Here is a 21,642-nt window from a genome sequence, read left to right on the forward strand (position 1 = left end):
CTTCCTTACCTTTCTCTGACATAAATTCCCCCATGTTCCAGCCGTTATCCAAGGCTCTCCCCGCTCATTCTGTATGCCCTTCCACTTCATACCCATTCTCCATGGCTCATCTCCGTTCCCATCTCCTCTGTAACATCTGTCTAGACAACTCCAGGCTATCCTAATCTGATCTCCCTCAACTCTCAGTCCGAGAGACCCCTTGGACTCTACTGAACTTTTTATGACTGTGTGCAGTTTCATATAGAGACCATCCTCTCATGCTGTAAGATCCTGCTTGGTAAGCTCCTTGTCTTACATTCCTCTCAGCTCTGTATTTAACTGAATACTTATTAAGTGAGCTATTCCTACTAAGAAATGGAAATACAATTCTGTATATGCAATTTATTTGTGACATTTAGCGCATTTGAATTTTGCGTGTATAACCGTAACACCAATTATCAAGAAAGGAAGCACTGTATACATTGGGTAATATACTATATTACTATGCTTTAGAAGAACTAATAATTTCTTTTTTGCTCATGAACACAATGAAGACTTGCTGGGTTTTTCCTTAAATTCCATTTAAGTGGGTGCTTATGGTCAGTTCCGTTAATTAGGAGTACATGATTTAATTGGCTCAAGTCTTTTTCCTTTTTTTATTTTTTCAAAAAAATTTTTAAATGTTTATTTTTGAGAGAGAGCGAGAGAGCGAGCATGAGTAGGGGAGGGGCAGGGAGAGAGGGAGACACAGAATCTGAAGCAGGCGCCAGGCTATGAGCTGTCAGCACAGAGCCCAACATGGGGCTCGAACCCACGGACCGTGAGATCATGACCGGCTCAAGCCTTTTTCATGACGCCTGCCAGTTGTCCTAAAAGATACCATCTTGGTTGAGAGAAATGATTGGGTTGGTTGGTGGATCATGTCCACAACTCTTTGGGATTGGCAAAGTCAATCGAAGGACAATCCGTCCTGAAAATGGACACATGGCATCCTCCCACACCCAAGGTGACATAGTGAGATGGGATACGATCAAAGTTATGGTGCCTCCCTCCTCCTCTTTGCCTTTCCTTCATCAGCCTTCTTTTTACAAATATTTATCTTGGCTGAAAATCAATGCCTGCATGGGGCGACTACATCATTCACTAAGACATCCATTACATTAAGGCTTTAAAGAGATATTGAATTTCCTTCTAGTAACCTCTTAAATGACAGTGGTTTCACTAGTTAAAATTTGACCTGTGGTGAGTGTTCTTTGTTGCTGGCTATTAGTAACAGCTTGTACTTTAACCTCTGTAAACCTCAATTCGGGTAAACTTCAGTTTATTCACCAACAATCCCAATTGAAAATGGAGGAGTGCCGATTCAGGAGTATCAATGTCATTATGGAGGATTCAGATTACAAAAATATGGCAGAACTGAGGGACCAGCAGGAGATGGGCGCCATAGGATTTCAAGCAGCATTTAGCCATTACTGACCTTGGCACTGAGCTTTAGTAGTTGAAGTGAGGTTGTGGGTATGTTGCAAATTAGAAATAATAGGAGCCTTTACTGGACTCATGAGAAAAGCAGTTGAAGAAAATCCTAATGCATTAGAGATTTAAAAAAATCTAGATAGGGGCGCCTGGGTGGCTCAGTCGCTTAAGCGTCCGACTTCAGCCGGGTCACGATCTCGCGGTCCCTGAGTTCGAGCCCCGCGTCGGGCGCTGGGCTGATGGCTCAGAGCCTGGAGCCTGCTTCCGGTTCTGTGTCTCCCTCTCTCTCTGCCCCTCCCCCGTTCATGCTCTGTCTCTCTCTGTCTCAAAAATAAATAAACGTTAAAAAAAGTAAAAAAAAAAAATCTAGATAATTCTCGGGTACAATGCAGACCAGAAAAGGCTAATGACATTAGCCCTTGTACTTTTTTTTTTTTTTCAAATGTCTCACTGATTTCCAGTTCTCTCATCCTTTTTGCTGTAGGCTCTGGACTTCCCTTTTCAATTTTTGTTATAATATAATGGATAAAACATTGGATTGAAGTCAAATATGCTTGAAGGTAGCTTCTTTACTACCTCTGTCACATTTTGCAGGTCACTTAACCTCTTTGCGCCTCAGTTTACTCTTCTGCAGATGAGGAGACCTATTTCAGAGTTGTTGCAAGAGTTGGGTAAGATGACGTGTGTGAAACACTGAGCAAAAGTTAGTACTTGCTATCATTCACTATCAATCTGTGATCCTTACTTATCTATGTTGGCAGTGATTTAAGAAAGGATTAGGAAAAAACCCAGAAAGGACCAGAACAAGGTTTTTGTTTGTTTTTTTTTAAGAATGAAATAAATTTTATTTTATTTTATTTTATTTTATTTTTAAATGTTTATTTATTTTGAAAGAGAGAAAGAGCACGTGTGTGTGCACAAGTGGGGGAGGGGCAGAAAGAGGGAGAGAGAATCCCAAGCAGGCTCTGCGCTGTCAGCTCAGAGCTGGATGCAGGTCTTAATCCCACAAGCCCTGAGACCATGGCCTGAGCCAAAATCAAGAGTCAGACGCTTAACTGACTGAGCCACCCAGGCACCCTGAAATAAATTTATTTTATAAAGATACTGTATTTGAGGTGGAAAGATAAGGTATGATATAAAATAAACTCAGTTGCACAGCCTAGGTTTGTCTGAATTTGTTGTACAGAATATAATAGTCTGGTACAAAGTCTTGCCTTAATTTCTTTGTTTTTTAAATGTTTCTTTATTTTGAGAGAGGGAGAGAGAGCTCAGAAGAAGGGGAAAGGGGGAGAGAGAGAAGGAGAGAGAGAATCCCAAACATTCTACACTCAGGTCCAGAGCTCAATGCAGGGCTCTATCCCATGAACCTGTGAGATCATGACCTGAGCTGAAACCAAGAGTCTGATGCTTAACCAATGGAGCCACCCAGGTGCCCCTGAAGTCTTTGTTTTAATGTGGTTATTTCCAAAGTTCCTAAGCTGAAACTGGGTGGGGGGTGGGGTGTGGGGGCGGCCATCACATTTTAATGGGGTTTGAAGAGACTCCAGTTATGAAATTCTCTTTCTTGGAATCTTCAGTCATTTTATAGATATCCAACATTCCCACTTGCTATAAGCATATGCTGCCTTGAATGTAAGAAACCCATGGATATGATCTAGATATTTTTGGGGGGAGGCTGTTTATGACCAGATGATGAAAAAGAACTGTATTGACTTTTAGATTAAGTACTAAGTTTAGTTTATGTGTCAGTGTACTTCATGCTGGTTAATACGAACCCTTTTTTCCTGAAAATAAAACACTCTTCAGTGCCCCGACTGTGCTTGCTTACAGAGAGAATAAAGTAATTGATGTAGATATCCTTATCATAATTTTTTTTTTACCCCCGTATCGGCAAAGGTTCTTTTGATCACAAGCAACAGAAACCAACTGTGGCCACCTAAGGGGAAGCAGGGACTTTATTTGAAAAGATACAAGGATATCTCCCAGAGCTGAAGGATGTGTGCAGCAACCAAGCCTCAGCAGGGGAGAAAACCAGCACTAACTCTGGGAATATTGGCAGAAGCTGTGTGTGGGCCCACAGGGCACAGCTGTTAATGTACTCAGCTCCTGTGCTACCCATAATGCGTGTCAGGAGTCCTCGAGACCACCACTACATTTAGAGATTCGCCAGAAAGCCTCATGGCGCTCGGCTTATAGCTGTACTCATGGCTCAGATTCATCACAGTGATGTAATAAGGATGCACAGCTGCAGGGGCGCCTGGGTGGCGCAGTCGGTTAAGCGTCCGACTTCAGCCAGGTCACGATCTCGCGGTCCGTGAGTTCGAGCCCCGCGTCAGGCTCAGGGCTGATGGCTCGGAGCCTGGAGCCTGTTTCCGATTCTGTGTCTCCCTCTCTCTCTGCCCCTCCCCCGTTCATGCTCTGTCTCTCTCTGTCCCAAAAATCAATAAAAAACGTTGAAAAAAAAAATTAAAAAAAAAAAGGATACACAGCTGCACTGTCGCGGAAAACAGCACAGGCACCGTTGTGCAGGAGTCCTTGTGCTCTCTCTCCCGTGAGGGGTGGTACAGAAACTCTCCTGTTCATGCAACATAAATACAGCAATATATGTGCCGTGTCACCCAGGGGAGTCCATTTGAGATTCGTCACCCGAGGTTTTTATTGGCAGACGTCCATGTAAACACCCTCTGCCTGTGCCAAAATTCCAGACTACCAGAAGGAAAGCAGGTGTTCAGCGTTAACCATGTTGTTTGCACAAACAGGAGGCATAGTGGACCACCCGTGTCTCCCTATCCCAAGTCATAAATTCTGGAAAGAGTGAATCTGACCCACTTCGACTCAGGTGTCTTTGGAATCCATTAATTGGGAGGGAGGCAGAATGGAATGAGGTAGACGTGGTCTTAGGAACCCACTCCCTGGAATGGGAGAGCGCAGTTCTTGGGAAAGAGGGGCTCAGGGGCATCTGGATGGCTCAGTTGGTTAAGCATCCAACTCTTAATTTTGGCTCAGATCATGACCTCATGGTCATGGGATTGAGCCCCGCGTGGGACTCTGTGCTGGGCATGGAGCCTGCTTAAGATTCTGTCTCCCTCTCTCTGCCCCTCCCCAGCTCGTGTGTTCTCTCTGTCTCTCTGTCTGTCTGTCTCTCTCTCTCTCTAAAAAGCAAAAAAAAAAAAAAAAAAAAAAAAGAGGAGCTCAAAGTGAGATGGAAGATGTATTCACTGCAGCTCTTGTACTGCATGTTTGAGGGCTCTGGCTCTAGAGAATTTGCATCACAAGGATTCTGTGACTCTCTTACGATATGCTGAATCTCAGGACTTCATTCAGTTAATGACAAATGTTTCTTGAGCATTTGCTATGTGCCAGTCTCTTGAGCCAGAAGCATGCCTTCAATATTTTCCATTTTGTTTTGTAAAGGCGTGTGTATATGTGTTGTTGTTTTCCCTATTCTCTCTGGCTTCTTAGGGATTTAAACATCACATTAAATTCTTCTGAACTTCTATAGAGATCCTGAGTATCAAGTTATTTGGTTGGTAGTATACCTAGCATGAAGATATTCATTTTTCTTTTACAGTAATCCTTTGACTTATTTATACAGTGATATGAAATTCTTTTTATGAACAATATATGTATTCAATGTGTTCTCATCCTTTGAAATCTTATAATATCACTGTTTGCTACAAAATATAGATGAAGCAATCATATCTGGTGGATTTTTTTTAGTACTTATTTATTTTTGAGAGAGAGAGAGAGAGAGAGAGTGTGTGTGTGTGCAAGCAGGGGAGGGGCTGAGAGAGAGGGAGACACAGAATCCAAAGCAGGCTCCAGGCTCTGAGCTGTCAGCACAGAGCCTGATGCAGGGCTCAAACTCATGCAGGGCTCAAACTCATGAGCCGCGAGATCATGATCTGACCCAAAGTCAGACACTTAACCAACTGAGCCACCCAGGCACCCCTGATGGATTTGAAACTAGAATGTAGTCAGTTAATTAAAAAAAAAAAAAAAAAAAAAAAAAATTCTTTAAAGCAAGGAGTATGATAAAGAAATGAGAGATGCTTCATGTATTTTGACAAATGTATTTCTTCTTGGATTTGTTTTTGCAAATCTTTAAAATTAAGAGCACTATGGAAGCAATCGGAAAGCAGCATCTCTCTAGATTTTTATGATTTCTCCCCCCACATTTTCTTTCTCCCACAGCACCAGCCTTAGGAACAAATATAACTGATTTTTACAAGCATAAAGCCCACTGGTGAGGACAGGTACACTGGAGTGCCCTACGAGTGCAGTAGGCAGCAAGTCAGGATAACATTTGAAGAGCTGTGCTCTACATGTTTGCCATTGAAAACTTAGCAGATAAGCGAAAGAAAAAACGAGGAATTTTGTACAGGATAATCGCTAAATTTTTGGTCCATTTCCTTTATGTATATGGGATATATGTACACACATTCACATATATAAAGTATATAGATACTCATGTTATGCTATATAGACTAGGTAATGAAATATACATTACCTACTATACATATATACATTGTAACAAAGAGCAGGCTCATACTATTTATACTGTTTATAGTTGTTTTTTTCATCTATATACACTGACACTTTTCCGTGAAGCTTCTCCTACAACATTGTTTTGTAATGGCTACTGATATTAAATGGAGATTAGTTGATAACCCTAGGGCGTGTCCCCCTGGGGGCTGGAGATTTTCAGAGTTAGAGGACTAATGTGGGGGGAGGGGGGATGTCCCTGAGGAATGAAACTCCACCTTCAGTACTTGAGGGGTCAGTGTGGTGATGAGCAGCTTCACCTCCCGTTGTCCTCTGGGAGAAAGCAGGTTCCAGTTAGGATAGGGGTATAAGGAATGTTTATGGAGGAGGGTAAGAATGCGGAGAGGTTGATTAATCATGGAGTAGAATCCCAGAGGTCACAGTGGAAGGATCTGGGAGGCAGAGAGGGAAGGAATATGGGATTGGGTCAGGAAAAAAGAAACCAGAGCAAAGGCAGGAAGAGGGTCTGAGAGAAAATAGATTGCCAGGATGGATGTGGGATGTGCCCAGAGGTGTGGAGGGGTGTGGACCTCTCTCTCTCAGGCTCTGCCAGAATAGTTGCTTCCACACGTCCCTGGGAGTGAGCAGCCTGCTTTTGTGCCAACTCCCATGCCATTGCTCTTAGAATGGCATGAGAAGCCTGGGGAACACTTAGAAATTGGAGCAATAATCTCTGAGTTGATGTGGGTTCACTAAGAGAATGTTTTCAATAGGGCTGCTAATTTGGGGATGGTGATGATAACCGTGCATATCTACTATTAGGCTTGCCCCACCAGAGATGTAGTTTTGTACATGTTCCTGGAAACTGTGGAAGGTGCAGGAGATCACCCAGAGAAAAACAGCTTGAGAAAAAGGCTGTGGGCAGATCTGCAGACCACTAATATTTTAGAGATGGACAAAGAAGAGGAGCTCCCTCCCCAAAATGACTGAGTTTGCGTAGCCAGTGAGTTAGGAGAAAAGCCAGGATTTGGTGATGCCGCAGAGCCCAGGGAAGAATGTGGCATTTTTTGTTTGTTTTTTTTTGCTGTTTTGTTGTTTTCTGGTGGGGAGGAAGAATATGTTTTTAAGGAGTGACTGGTGGGGACAATGCTTTAGACGTGGTCTTTCTGGATTTTAGTCACAAATGTGAAGGTTTCCTACTTTATAACACAGCATTTGAGAACTTCGGTAAGATTCAGAATAGAACCCTATGGCAATTTATATGACTTATCTCCAGACTGGAATCGATTCATTTACTGGGATTGTTTGATTAGCTTACCAGTTTATTAGACATAGCATGGATCGTCCTAACTGTTGCATCAGTGCCAACACATCCTTCACGTATTCAGTACCTCTCTGTTCTTTCCTGTCAGCCCGTGACAAGACACATACTTTGCCGTACTCTGAATACAAAGCACATATGTAGCTCACTGCATGGCAATAAATGTTCATAAAATGGTCATTAAATGTTTCAAAATATGCTGAACTTTTCTCTGGGTTCTAAGAATAAACACATAAGGTGAAAAAATGTTCAGAAAATGTTCAGAAATAGTGGATCTGCTCATCGTCGGGGATTTGTGCTGTTTGTAAGGCTGCCTTGATGAACTGAAGGTTAGCGGAGTGTGGGCATGAAGGATTTTTTTTTTCTTCAAATTTTGGAATAACCTTCCTATGGAAGAGGGAAGAAAAGCAGTTTGGGCTCAAAATAGAATCATCATATTGGGTTCACTAAAAGATAATGCAACTCCTCCAAGCAGAGACTGAGGAACCACTCATTTAGAGCTTTATAAAGGGTTTGTTTCCTGTTTTGTTTTGTTTTGTTTTGCATTATGTGAGTGACAAGATCATTAAAAAATTTTTTTTAAGTTTACTTATTGATTTTGAGAGAGAGAGACAACATGAGCGTTGAGTGTGTGAGCAGGGGAAGGGCAGAGAGAGAGGGAGAGAGAGAGAATCCCAGGCAGACGCCACACTGTCAGTGCAGAGCCGAACTCCGGGCTCAAATCCACGAACCATGAGATCATGATAACCAACGGGGCCACCCAGGTGCCCTGTGAAAAGATCATTTTTAAGATCTTTTTCTAGGGGCACCTGGGTGGCTCAGTCGGTTGAGCATCCGACTTCGGCTCAGGTCATGATCTCACGGTCTGTGAGTTTGAGCCCCGCATCAGGCTCTGTGCTGATGGCTCAGAGCCTGGAGCCTGCTTCCGATTCTGTGTCTCCCCCTCTCTCTGCCCCTTCCCTGCTCATGCTCTGTCTCTCTCTGTCTCAAAAATAAATAAAAAACATTAAGAAAAAAAAAAGATCTTTTTCTAGTATAAATTTCATGAGTCTATGAAATAACTCTGTACATTGGGTCTTTAAGCAATAGGGAAGGAGATGTAACTTTGATTTTGTAGTTCTACCTATGTCTATTTTTTAAGTAAAATATTTAAAAATCTCAAATAATAATTAAGAGGACTCTAATTATCCACAATCTCAGCATTTTAACAGTTCTTTTCAGTGCTATTTCTCTACAGGCATAGTTATTTTTACAAATGTGCACCCATAGTTCTATCTCTTTTTTTTTTTTTTTCCTTCACTGACTTTAGCAATCATGAGATAAATTTAAAGAAATAGGTGTGTTTTCCTGAGGGCGCCTGGGTGGCTCAGTTGGCTGAGCGTCCAACTTCGGCTCAAGTCATGATCTCGCAGTTTGTGGGGTCAAGCCCCACATTGGGCTCTGTGCTGACAGCTTAGAGCTGGCAGCCTGCTTTGGATTCTGTGTCTCCCTCTCTCTCTCTCTGCCCCTCCCCAACTCATGCTCTCTCTCTCTCTCAAAAATAAACATTAAAAAAAAGTAAGTGTGTTTTCCTGGATTCTGATAGTCTATAAACCTGAGATGTGGTAGGTAGAAAGAATGCATTAAAAGTGTCTAAGGCCACAAAGCCTTCTTTGAAAAACTGATTTTTTTTTTTTTAGTTTGTGGGCATTTTCTAAATTGTTTGTATTGTTTTATTTTCCCCTTGAATTAGTTGATCATGGCCTTGCCAGATTGGTGACTGTATACTGTGAACATGGTCATAAAGCTGCCAAAATCAACCCCCTCTTCACTGGACAAGCCTTGCCGGAGAATGTGCCTGAAGTCCAAGCTCTTGTGCAGACCCTACAGGGACCTTTTAATACCACAGGTAAAGCCCACCAACACTAGACTCTACGTGTAATGGTTAGCTGCCAAGATGCAGTATGGCTCCTTTCTCTGTTCTTGAAGAACTCACATGCCCACTGGAGCTGAGGCTTCCATGGAGTGTGAGTTGACCGTGAGGGGCACATTCAAGCTCTGTCTAAGAGGACTGGTCTTGAGGTTCTAGAATAGTCTTTCATTAGGGTTCATTTCCTCTAAGTTTAAAAACATTTACCAAAGAAGACATACATATGGCCAACAGGTGGGATGCATGGGTGGCTCAGTTGGTTAAGACTTCAGCCCAGGTCATGATCCCACGGTTCGTGTGTTTGAGCCCCTCATGGGGCTCCGTGCTGATGGCTCAGAGCCTGGAACCTACTTCAGATTTTGTCTCCCTCTCCCTCTGCCCCTCCCCCACTTGTACTCTGTCTCTCTCTCAAAAAAGAAATAAAAACATTAAAACAAACAAACAACTAAATGGCCAACAAGTACATGAAAAGGTATTCACCATCACTGATCATCAGAGAAATGCAAATCAAAGCTGCAACTAGGTATCACTTCACATCTGCCAGAACGGCTGGGACACAAGATAACAAGTGTTGGTGAGGATGTAGAGAAAACCTCGTGCACTGTTGGTGGGAATGCAAGTAGGTGTAGCTACTGTGGAAAATAGTACGGATACTCCTCAAAAAATTAAAATAGAAATCCCATATGATCTAGCAATCCCACTTCTGAGTATTTATCCAAAGAAATTGAAATCAGGGTCTTAAAGAGTTATCTGTACTTTTATGTACTGTGGCATTATTACCATAGCAAAAAATATGAAAACACTTAAATGTCTATCAATGGATAAATGAATAAAGAAAATGCAGTATGAGAGCACCTGGCTGGCTCAGTTGCTAGAGCATGTGACTCTTGATCTTGGGGTTGTGAGTTCAAGCCCCACGTTGGGCATAGGCCCTACTTAAAAAAAAAAAAAATGTGGTATATGGAACAGAATATTGCTCAGCCTTAAAAAAGGAGGAAATCCTTCCATTTGTGACAACATGGATGAAACTCGAGGCATTACACTAAGTGAAATTAAACCAGTCACAGAAGGACAGGCACTGCATGATTGATCCCACTATATGAGGAATCTAAGATCGTCAAACTCATGCTTGCTTCATGAGCACAAATATTAAAATTGGAACGATACAGAGAAGATCAGCATGGTGCCCGCACAAGGATGACACGCAAATCCGTGAAGCCTTCCATATTTAAGAAAAATGATAAAATGGTCAAACTTAGACAGTGGTTCACAGGGTCTGGGAAGAAGCGGAAATAGGGAAATGGTGGTCAAAAGGTACAGAGTTTCAATTATGAAAGATAAATAAGTTCTAGGGGCTCTAGTTAATGCTGTATTGCATACTTAAAATTTTGCTAAGAGAACAGATCTTACGATCAGCATTCTTACTACAAAAGAAAACTATTTTTAAAATGTAGTAAGGGTTGCTTGGGTGGCTCAGTTAGTTAAGTGTCCGTCTCTTGGTTTCGTCTCAGATCATCATCTCATGGTTTGTGAGTTCAAGCCCTACATCCGGACTCTGTGCCAATGGCATGGGATTCTGTCTCCCTCTCTCTCTGCCCCTTCCCTGCTTGCTCTCTACCTCTCTCTCTCTCTCAAAAACAAATAAACATTTCTAAAAAAAAAACAACCAAAAACTTTAAAAAAATGAATAAAAAGTTGCAAGCCCTGAAATAATAATTTTAAAAAAGCTGGACACCCATTATGGACCAGACACTTTACATCTGTTTTGTCAATGCATTCCCACACCTACTCCCTAAGAAGTTACTGCCATCTTTATTTTACAGACAGGGAAACAGAAACTCAGAGAACTTAAGTAACTCGTAGCTAGGAAGTGGCAGAGGTAAGGTGACAATCCAGCTCTCCCTTCCTGTTTTATTTCCCAGCTTGGGAACTTAAAAAAAAATGGGGGCTAGATAACCAGGCAGCATCCTGGGCTCCTATCTCATGCCATTTTTTAATTTTACTTATTTATTTTATTTTATTATTACTATTTTTTAAAGATTTTATGTTTAAGTAATCTCTATACCCAACACGGGGCTCGAACTCACAACCCCAAGATTGAGAGTCACATACTCTTCCAACTAAACCACTCAGGTGACCCCTGTCATGCCATTTTTTTTAAAGTTATTTTTGGGCAATGTCAAATTCTGGTATATACATTAATTAGTAATGTTCTGGTAATTTATTGCAGTGTAATAAACCACCCCAAAATGCAGTAACTTCTAAGGGTACAACAATTTTATTATCTCGCAGTTCTAGAATCTGCCTGGACTCAGCTAGGCAATTCTCACTTGGGGGGCTTGGAGACAAAATCTATGCCATCATAATTTAAATGGCCCTTCAGGAATGGAAAGTTTAGTGTTTTGTTTTTTTTTAATTTTTTTTAACGTTTATTTTTGAGACAGAGAAAGACAGAGCGTGAACGGGGGAGGGGCAGAGAGAGAGGGAGACACAGAATCGGAAGCAGGCTCCAGCTCTGAGCCATCAGCCCAGAGCCCAACGCGGGGCTCGAACTCATGGACTGCGAGATCGTGACCTGAGTCGAAGTCAGAAGCTTAACCGACTGAGCCACCCAGGCGCCCCTTAAGTAATTTCTGTGCCCAACGTGGGGCTCGAACTCATAACCCCGAGATCAAGAGTTTCACACTGTACCGCTTGAGCCAGCCAGGTGCCTTCCACTCTAACCATTTTAAAGTATACAATTCAGTGACATTTCATACAGCCACAATGTTATGCAATCATCAGTTTAGTTCCAGAACATTTTCATCACCCCAAAAGGAAATCTTGTGCCTAGTAAACTTACTTACTCACTCCCCATTCTGCTTTCTTCTCAGCCCCTTGCAACCACTAATCTACTTTCTGTTTCTATAGATTTGCCTATTCTTGACATGCTGTATAAATGAAGTCACAGTATGTGGCCTTTTGGGTCTGGCTTTTTACATTTAGTGTAATGTTTCCAAGTTTCATCCATACTGTAGCATAAACTGGTACTTTATTCCTTTATGTGGCTGAACACTAGTCCGTCATATGGTGTGGGGAAATAGGTTCAAGAATTCCTTATACTTATGTAAATGGGTTAAGAAAGCTTAGGTCAGAAAGCTGCCACCACTGGGTGAAAGCGCCCAAGGTTAGTTAGCAAGATATTATAATGGGATCACAAGTAACTTGTTATATTACCTGCAGGAAACTACTTTCCATCTTGTACCAATATACCAGATTTGTTTTGATCACAAACACCACTTGCCCCCCCCCCCCAGGCAGACCCTTTGCTTCTTACACACACAAGTTATTTTTTTTTAAATGTTTATTTATTTTTGAGAGTGAGAGACAGAACATGAGTAGGGGAGGGGCAGAGAGAGAGAGAGAGAGAGAGAGACAGAATCTGAAGCAGGCTCCAGACTCTGAGCTGTCAGCACAGAGCCCGACGCGGGGCTTGAACTCACAAGCTGTGAGATCATGACTTGAGCCGAAGTCGGACGCTCAACCGGCTGAGCCACCCAGGCGCCCCCACACACAAGTTATTGATTACTATCTGATTATTTCCTCATGTACAACACTTGTGTAAGATCTTGAGAGCTCAATAAATACGAGATGAAACACGTGTTCAGGGCTTTTGTCTCCTTCTGGACATTAGCCTCTCTTGTATTCAATTCTGTGTCCACTCTCTTGCTGGACAAAAGAGAACTCAAGAGTCATAGTCTGCAACAGTATGGCTATATCACATTTTGTTTATCCCATCAGTGGACATTAGGTTATTTCCTATCTCATTTAATCTTTTTTTTCAAAAAATTTTAACATTTATTCATTTTTGAGAGACAGAGCATGAAGGAGGGAGAGAGGTAGAGAAAGAGGGAGACACAGAATCCAAAACAGGCTTCAGGCTCTGAGCTGTCAGCACCGAGCCTAACACAGGGTCAAACCCACGAACTGCAAGATCATGACCTGAGCCGAAGTCAGACGCTTAACTGACTGAGCCACCCAGGCACCCTCCTATCTTATTTAATTTTAACAACTACCCCCTGAGGTGTTCCTGTTTTATAGATTAAAATGTGGGGCAGAGAAGCCAAGCGATATGCAAAATAATTTTTATAACTTGAATGGTCAATCAGTATCAAAGAGCTAAAGTTTATTGTAAGAAACCATAACCAATAATAAAGTAAATGTTGGTTTGTTAAAAACTCACGTTGTAGGTTAAGGCAAATGACTGATCATTGATTTGGTGCTGAGCTATTGATACACTTACAGTGCTCTCCTTTTGTTGACCAAGGTTCAGGTAGATTTCCCTTTAGCTTAAAATGTTGCTTTGCTATCAATATTAATAACATTTAGGCCAAATGTTCAATGGTAGACATTACTTTGTAGGTATTAATATAAGAGTTAAACATTTGGGGAGATATTTCAGATAAAGGTAGAATATCTGATCTGTAGCTATAAAGCAGTTGAGTGTTAACTTTCCATTTTTAGTTTGAAATTACAATAGAATCAAAATTTGGCATAAAGCGGCATGGCTCTGTCCTTGTGGAGAAAGACTGATATTCTCTTTCCTAGTCTGACTATTTTGTGGCCTTTGACCATATTTTTAGTTTTGTCTTTAGAAAAATCTAGGTAGCCATTGATGATGACCCAACTTATCCAAAACAAAATGCTCTGAATTGAAATAATTATTTTGGTATGTTCTATAATTAATTACATGTTTGATTGTTTTTTAAAACGATCCCTATGATTTCATTTTTGTAGGATTGTTGAACATGGGGAAGGAGGAGGCCTCTCTTGAGGAAATAGTAGCCTATCTCAACCAAATCTACTGTGGGCAAATTTCTATTGAAACCTCCCAGCTTGAGAGCCAGGAGGAGAAAGACTGGTTTGCCAAACGGTTTGAGGAACTGAAAAAAGAGACCTTTACCACAGAAGAGCGAAAACATCTGTCAAAACTAATGCTAGAATCTCAGGTATAAAAGTACCAGCTAACATCAATGGAATAGGACGGCTCTTTTTCTACAAAGATATATCAATATTGAAGAGAGGGAATTAAAGCATTTACTTACCCCTATTTACCTCGTTGCGTCAACACACTAGATAATAGAATACACACCACTTTGTTCTAAGTAGGAAAAAGTAGAACCCCAAACAACTGAGTCAAAATATATACTTTTTATATAATTGCCTATTCACTCTGTAAAAGACTGAAAAGCCCTTAAGACCTTGCTTCTCTTTTTATGACCTGGAGTGATCAAAAAAAGAACGATGCATGGAAGAGATTCTTGGTGCAGATTAATAGACCTTGAGTCTGTCAAGGCTATGATCAGGACTCAGGTGTGTCAAGATGACAAGGAAACTATTCCCAGTAATTTGGATAGTTGGGTCATTTGCGGCCTTGACAAAATAGTACCGTAGAGCCTGGTACTAAAACTCAAGGGCTAGGAGGGGCAGACCCCTAAGGCCCAGCCCCAACTCTAGAGGAACACATTCTAAGAGGATCCCTCTTGGGGTAAGTTATTCCACCACTCGGGTGGTTTTCTCTGCAATCTGACTGCTGCCTGCTGTCCTTTAGGCTTTCCAGCCATGTTCTGGATTAGTTACATCTGTCTCTGGGGTGTGTTGTGAAGGGGCACGGCTGCGGTCACTTGAAGCAGTGTGGGGTCTTCCTACAATACACACGAATGTGTCTGATTTTGACCTAAGTAGTTGGCTATCTTCCCACCACAAATGTGTCTGACATGATGTTCCATAGGAGTTTGACCACTTTTTGGCCACCAAGTTTGCTACAGTGAAGCGGTATGGAGGCGAAGGAGCTGAAAGCATGATGGGCTTTTTCCATGAGTTGCTGAAAATGGCAGCCTACAGTGGGATAACTGATGTTATTATTGGCATGCCCCATAGAGGGAGGCTTAATTTATTGACAGGCCTTCTGCAATTCCCTCCGGAGGTAAGGTACTTTCTATGATGTACAATTGACTGTAACAGGATAGAACCGACGATGCTAGTAATTCCTTCTAGAAGCCTGAGTAAACATCTCAGCCGTTGGTCCAGGAGGTAGCTTAATTAATTGATGGAACCTAACACTGCTGATAGATATGGTATTTGGGTTGATTTTCTGTGTAGTCTTATATGGATTCTTTCTTCTCTCAGGGAAAGTAAAAGTTAGTTTGTTTTCTCAAGGATGATATGAATAGATAATTTCTTTGAAATTATCTCTGTTCTTTGAAGCACGCTTTACCAATTTAATAAAAATTGCTCAAACATTAAGATCTGTGCAATTATTTACAATTTCACCCTCCAAGGAGTCAATTTTACCTTCCATTTATTTGCAGAGTTTATACTTAACATATTGTACTAAAACTAATAATGCATTAGTATTATTGTCATCCTGGGAGACCACTCACATGAGTGGTTCTGTAGGTAACTGGATCTTGGTGTTCTTCTTTCGCCCAACTCAGCTGCTCTATCAGTCTCTAAACAGACTCGTGAGTCCGGATTGCAGATTTGATGGCCAGGAACATCAAAATGACTTGTAATTTAATAAGATTGTGGCCATTGTGTGTGGATCAACCTCAGCACTGATCTGGGCCAGAAGAGTAAAAGTAATTATAAGTGTTAAAGGGACTGTGAAAGTTAATGGAGTGAATGGAGCCCATGGAAGGATGTGTCATCATTACATCATTGGAAAGTATACATGACGCCATGTTTGGGGCCCAGCTTTACCACTACTACTCATACCTCAGTTTTTCTGATGCTGAGAGATTGATAATCTGCTTTTAAAAGACGGAGACTTTAGAAAAGGCAGACGATGACAAAATAAAGTGATTGACAGGTGTGCTTAAATACATGCAGAAATCCCTAAACCAAAGATTGCATTCCCAAAAATATCACAAAAAAATGACTCCAAGATACTGAATTATAAATGAGCGTATTTGTGAGAAACACATATGTACCCACACTGTGTGAGTATGGGTGTTCCTGTTTGTAAATTGGTCAGTAAGAAGCTTTTGGGTCACTCAAACCATTTGGATAATTGAGAATAACATGTTGTCTTTGGTAACTGTCTTGGCTTGAGACCCAGCTTTGTTACTTAGCGGCCAAGGACCTTTAACAATTTAGTTAATTTCTCTTGTTTGTGCATTTTTTAAAATGTAAAATCATAAAGGGGCACCCGGGTGGCTCAGTCGGTTGAATGTCCGACTTCAGCTCAGGTCATGGTTTCACGGTCCAGGAGTTTGAGCCCTGCATTGGGCTCTGTGCTGACAGCTCGGAGCCTGGAGCCTGCTTCAGATTCTGTGTCTCCTCTCTCTGCACCTGCCCTGCTCGCACTCTGTCTCTCTCTCAAAAATAAATAAATATTAAATGTAAAATCATAAATATTTAATTTTTTTCTTTTCAAATTTTTGCTTGAATTATTCCATGGGTCGTTTTTTTCTGTCTGTAGATGTGCAGCTTTGTTCTCTAAAACTTCTAGTTGATTTCTTGGGCATTCAGAATAATTTCATATTTATCTAGCTATTCCAGGGAGGAGGCAAGCTTGGGGTCACCCTCCTCCTCTGCCATCTTAACTCCTAGCTTGTGCATTTTTTTTTTTTTTAGCTTGTGCATTTTTAAAATGGGTAGTAACATGTATCTTGTGGTAGACTATGAAAATGAAGTCAGAGAACGTATGCAAAGAAGTCCTTTGAGAATCAGACAGTAGAGGTTTTTTTAGGTGTGATTTGAGCTGATCAGTGCATGTTATCTTGTGTCTAAATGGGATTAAGTTCTAGTCTGCCATTTTCCTGTGTACCTTTAACAAGATTCATACAAAATTCTTTTGGAAAATATATTCTAACAGGTGTATTCAAGAAAAAATTATTTTGCTTATGGCAAGGTAGAGGTGACTCACCATCTAACATTTTACTGCCTAACTTATCGTCTACATGTCTAACTTATCATCTACACATCTGTCATGTTAGGCTCTTCTGAAAGTGTTGTTACTTCAGGGGTGCCTGGGTGGCTCAGTCCGTTAGGTGTTTGGCTCTTGATCTCGGCTCAGGTCATGTGTGAGCTCACAGTTTGTGAGATTGGGTGAGGAGCCCGCTTAGGATTCTCTCTCCCTCCCTCTCTCTGCCCTTCCCCTGCTCTCTCTCTCTCTCTCTCTCTCTTTCTCTCTAAATAAATAAATAGGGGCACCTGGGTGGCTCAGTTGGTTGGGTGCCCGACTTCACCTCAGGTCATGATCTCGCGGTTCCTGAGTTCAAACCCCACGTTCGGCTTTCTGCTGTCAGTGCAGAGCCTGCTTCTGATCCTCTGTCCCCCTCTCTCTGCCCCTCCTCTGCTTGTGCTCGCTCAAAAAAAAGTAAAAAGAATTAAAAAAAATAAAGCAAACCAAAGCAAAAACTGTTGGTACTTCATTTGATTATGAAGATCTTCAAATAGTTCTGTGCATTTGAGCAGTTAAAAGTTTGTTTAATACATGGTAATAATACTTACACAAGCATGTACAGAAAAGTGTTTTTTAAATTATTTTTTAATTGTATGATTTAAACTAGCCATCTCTTCCCAGCTGTCCATTGTTATAAAAGACATTTTTTTCTTGTATGTTTATTCATAATAGCTGATGTTCCGTAAAATGCGAGGCTTAAGTGAATTTCCAGAAGGTGTTTCAGCCACCGGTGATGTCCTATCTCACTTGACCTCCTCGGTTGACCTGGACTTCGGCGCGCACCATCCCCTCCATGTGACCATGCTGCCAAACCCCTCGCACCTGGAAGCCGTCAACCCCGTGGCTGTCGGGAAGACTCGGGGAAGGCAGCAGTCTAGACAGGACGGGGACTACTCTCCAGACAGTTCGGCTCAGCCTGGGGACAAAGTCATTTGCTTACAGGTACTTGTAGCTTCAGGAAGTGAGGCCAGAGGGTGGGGAGACCAGGAAGAAGGGAAGCCCAGGTTGGTAGTTCTGAAAGGAGATGGTGGACATCCAAGATGAAATTGAGATGAACTTTTGGTAAAAGAAGATTCCGGGCTTGTTTTTAAAATTAACAGCAGATATGAGGTCTCATCTCAAGGCAACTGACTTTAGACTGAGATTTCACTGTGTTTATTTCTCTTATGAGTTATTTCGGGGGGTATTGACTAGTATCCCTGATGCTTTTCAGAGGACAGATGTCAGAACTTCTCTGAAAATATGGGCCTCTAGGAAACTACATAGTATCCATATACGTAACAAGGCTGTAAGAGTCTGGATTTAGTTTGTTAGCTTGCTTGTTTGTTTTAAAATGAAGGTCTTTGGCATTAAGGCAACCCATACATATCATTAGTGTGGCTGTTGCTTCAGTTTTTTGTAACCTGACAGCCTAGATGTTCAGACTGTGGATCACATTTTTTTTTCCCTATGAGTATTCATTTAAATATGAACCTTTAACTACCGGGCAGTAATTAATTCTCGGTATCAGTGGCTGAGTCTCTAAACCCTATAGAAATAGGTACATCTGTAAGGCAGGAGAATATTTGGCTGCATATACAAATAACAACTTTATCTTATTCATGTTAATTTTTCATGGGCCAGAAACTTGTAGTAAGTAAATTGGGGGTATGCAGCATTGCATTTGACAATGACATAGTTTTTCAAAATGGAAATCTTGCATTGTTAGCCATTCTCTTTACCTTTTGCTCGACTTAATTCACGATACTGTAAAATATTTTAGTCATTCACATTAGCAAGTCTTAACATGGACTTCAGAAAATGACACTTTATTTATTTTTGAGAACGGGGGGGGGGAGGGTGAGGGGCACAGAGAGCCGGAGACAGAATTCAAAGCAGGCTCCAGGCTCCAAGCTGTCATCATAGAACTCAACACGGGGCTCAAACTCACAAACCGCGAGATTATAACCTGAGCCAAAATCAGACACTTAAGTGACTGAGCCATGCTGGCACCCCAACATTTTCTTCAAAGTGATAGGAAACTTCCCTCTTTTGTCTATTTTGTGTTCCCAAATCACTTGCCCTGCTGTGTCTGTACGTGTCCTGCTGTGCTGATTTCTTGTGGGAACTCTAAATTTGGAGCCTATAAAATCATGGTGGGTGAGATTCTGGATGCTACTTTTTCTGCCTGACCTCTTCTGTTTATTTTGGTCCCAAACCTGGTGAAAGTAGATTGTCATCTGTGATCTGTGTGTGTCCAAACCCCCTTGCCATCTTTGGCTACGTAGCTTCCACCTCATCCAGCATTTGTTTGTGTTTATGGACCCTCACTCCCAAAAATCTATACGCAGCATAGTGGAGTGGTTTCTCTTCTGATTTAAGAAGAAAATAAAATTAACAGATGATACCTGTGTGCCTTAGTGCTGTGAATCCGAAGACCAGGATAAAATGATGCAAGTTATGAGCAGATGTTATGTTACTTTTAAAAAAAGTTTTTTTTTGAGAGAGAGAGAGAGAGAGAGAGAGAGAGAGAGAGAGTACGTGTGTGCGTGCATGGGTGAGCAGGGGAGGGAAAGAGAGAGGGGGAGAGAGAATCTTAAGCAGGCTCCATGGCCAGCTTGGGACTAGATCTCACAACTGTGAGATCATGACTTGAGCCAGAATCAAGGTGACTGAGCCACCTAGGTACCCCTAAAAATTTTTTTCTTTGAGTATAGTTGACTCCAGATGTTATGTTCTTATTGATGTCTCTAGTGTAACATTTTTGTAAAGGAGCAGAAGAAGTACACATCTTCCTTGCTTTACTGAAATTCTTTCCTTTTTTCTTTTTTTCTGAGAGAGAGAGAGAGAGAGAGAGAGAGAGCGAGAGCGCATGCGCAGGTGAGCAGGGGAGGGGCAGAGGGAGAGAGAGAGGAAAAAAGAGAGAGAGGGAGTCCCAAGCAGGCACCACGCTCAGCTGGGAGCCCAACTCAGGGATCCATCTCAAGACCATGAGATCACATCCTGAGCCAAAATCAAGAGTCAGACACTTAACTGATTGAGCCACCCAGGCACCCCAATGAACTCCTCCTATATCATTACCCCCAAGAAATCCCATGGGCAAGGAGGAGTGCTCAGATGCCAGGAGCCCCTGGCCCTTGTGGCTAAGGGTTGGACTTGACAGTGTGGCGTGGTATAGAAGAGGCAAAGACTGTGGAACCAAGAAGATGAGTTCAAATCCTGGCTTTGCTGCTTTCTGGCTTGGTGTGCTTGGTTCTCTTATGGTAGTTCTCTGAATCTCATAGAAAAATGGGAGTGTGTTCAGAGAATTAAATGCGAACATGGACATAATAACTTCCTTGATCCAGGAGAAAGGCTTGGAGGGGTGGAGACATAAGTAGAAAAAACACAGAAGGCCCAGGGTATAGTCCAATGTGAAGTGTACACTCTTTGTGAGCCTTGGTTTCCTCCTCTGTAAAAAGGACAGTAGTGACTTCCTTACCTGGCCCCCACCTGGTTGTTGAGGGGATTAATGCTGTGGAGATAATGGAAGGGTGTGTTATTAGTAGGTATAGATAACTCCAAAATGGGAGTCATCCCTATACACCCTAGCCAAACGAAGGCGGGGCCTGGAAATTTCACTGAGGCCAAGGAGTGCTTCCTTTCTTAGCCAAAATATTCTACTGACATTAAAAAAAATGACTATTTTAAGGACATTGTCAATGTCCTTTTAAAAAATGTACGAGGTATTCTTTCTTCATTTATATTTAGGTCTTTTACTTCTATTCTTATTAGAGCCCAGTGGTTACCTTCAGTTAGGACATATCATATTATTTTATTTATTAATTATTTTATTTTAGAGAGAGTGAGAGAGACAGTGCGAGCAGGAGAGAGGGGCAGAAGGGGAGAGAGAGAGAGAGAGAGAATCTTAAGCATCCTCCACACTCAGTGAGGAACCTGACCCTGGGATCATGACCGGAGCCAAAATCAAGAGTTGGATGCTAGGGGTGCCTGGGTGGCTCAGTCAGTTAAGTGTCTGATTCTTGGTTTTGGGCTCAGGTCATGATCTCATAGTTTCGTGAGTTTGAGCCCTGCATCAGGCTCCGTGCTAACAGTATGGAGCCTGCTTGGATTCTCTTTCTCTGCCCCTCCCCCACTCATGCTCTCTCTCTCTCTCTCTCTCTCTCTCTGTCTCTCTCTCTCTCTCTGTCTCTCTCTCTCTCTTTCTCTCTCAAAATAAATAAATAAACTTTAAAAAAGTAACAACAAAAAAAAAAACAGTTGGACGCTCAAGCGACTGAGCCACCCGGGCCCCCCAGATTACTTATTCTTAAATGTTTGTTTCTTTTTTAGAGAGAGAGAGAGAGACAGACAGAGTACAAGCGGAGAAGGGGCAGAAGAAGAGGGAGACACAGAATCTGAAGCAGGCTGCAAGCTGTCAGTGCAGAGCCTGATGCAGGGCTTGAACTCACAAACTGTGAGATCATGACCTGAGCCAAAGTCAGACACTTAACCGATTGAGCCACCCAGGGGCCACTTTTATTCTTTACTTCAGCATTTTGACTGTTT

At 41.8% G+C, this 21,642-nt stretch overlaps 1 protein-coding gene and 1 non-coding gene across 5 annotated transcripts in view; both read left to right on the forward strand.

Moving 5' to 3' along the window:
* DHTKD1 (dehydrogenase E1 and transketolase domain containing 1) overlaps positions 1-21,642 on the forward strand; it is a 51,770-nt gene that overhangs the window by 5,966 nt on the left and 24,162 nt on the right. For all 4 annotated transcript variants that reach the window (XM_049626832.1, XM_049626834.1, XM_049626831.1 and 1 more), the window contains exons 2-5: positions 8,991-9,146; positions 13,944-14,155; positions 14,938-15,132; positions 17,788-18,057. In XM_049626832.1, the coding sequence (XP_049482789.1) occupies positions 8,991-9,146; positions 13,944-14,155; positions 14,938-15,132; positions 17,788-18,057 (833 nt within the window). The remainder of the gene's footprint in view (positions 1-8,990; positions 9,147-13,943; positions 14,156-14,937; positions 15,133-17,787; positions 18,058-21,642) is intronic.
* Positions 10,297-10,399, forward strand: LOC125920489 (U6 spliceosomal RNA). Its single transcript, XR_007457079.1, has one exon. It is a non-coding gene; the product is annotated as a U6 spliceosomal RNA (small nuclear RNA).

Source organism: Panthera uncia, chromosome B4, assembly GCF_023721935.1.
Source record: "Panthera uncia isolate 11264 chromosome B4, Puncia_PCG_1.0, whole genome shotgun sequence".
NCBI lineage: Eukaryota > Metazoa > Chordata > Mammalia > Carnivora > Felidae > Panthera > Panthera uncia.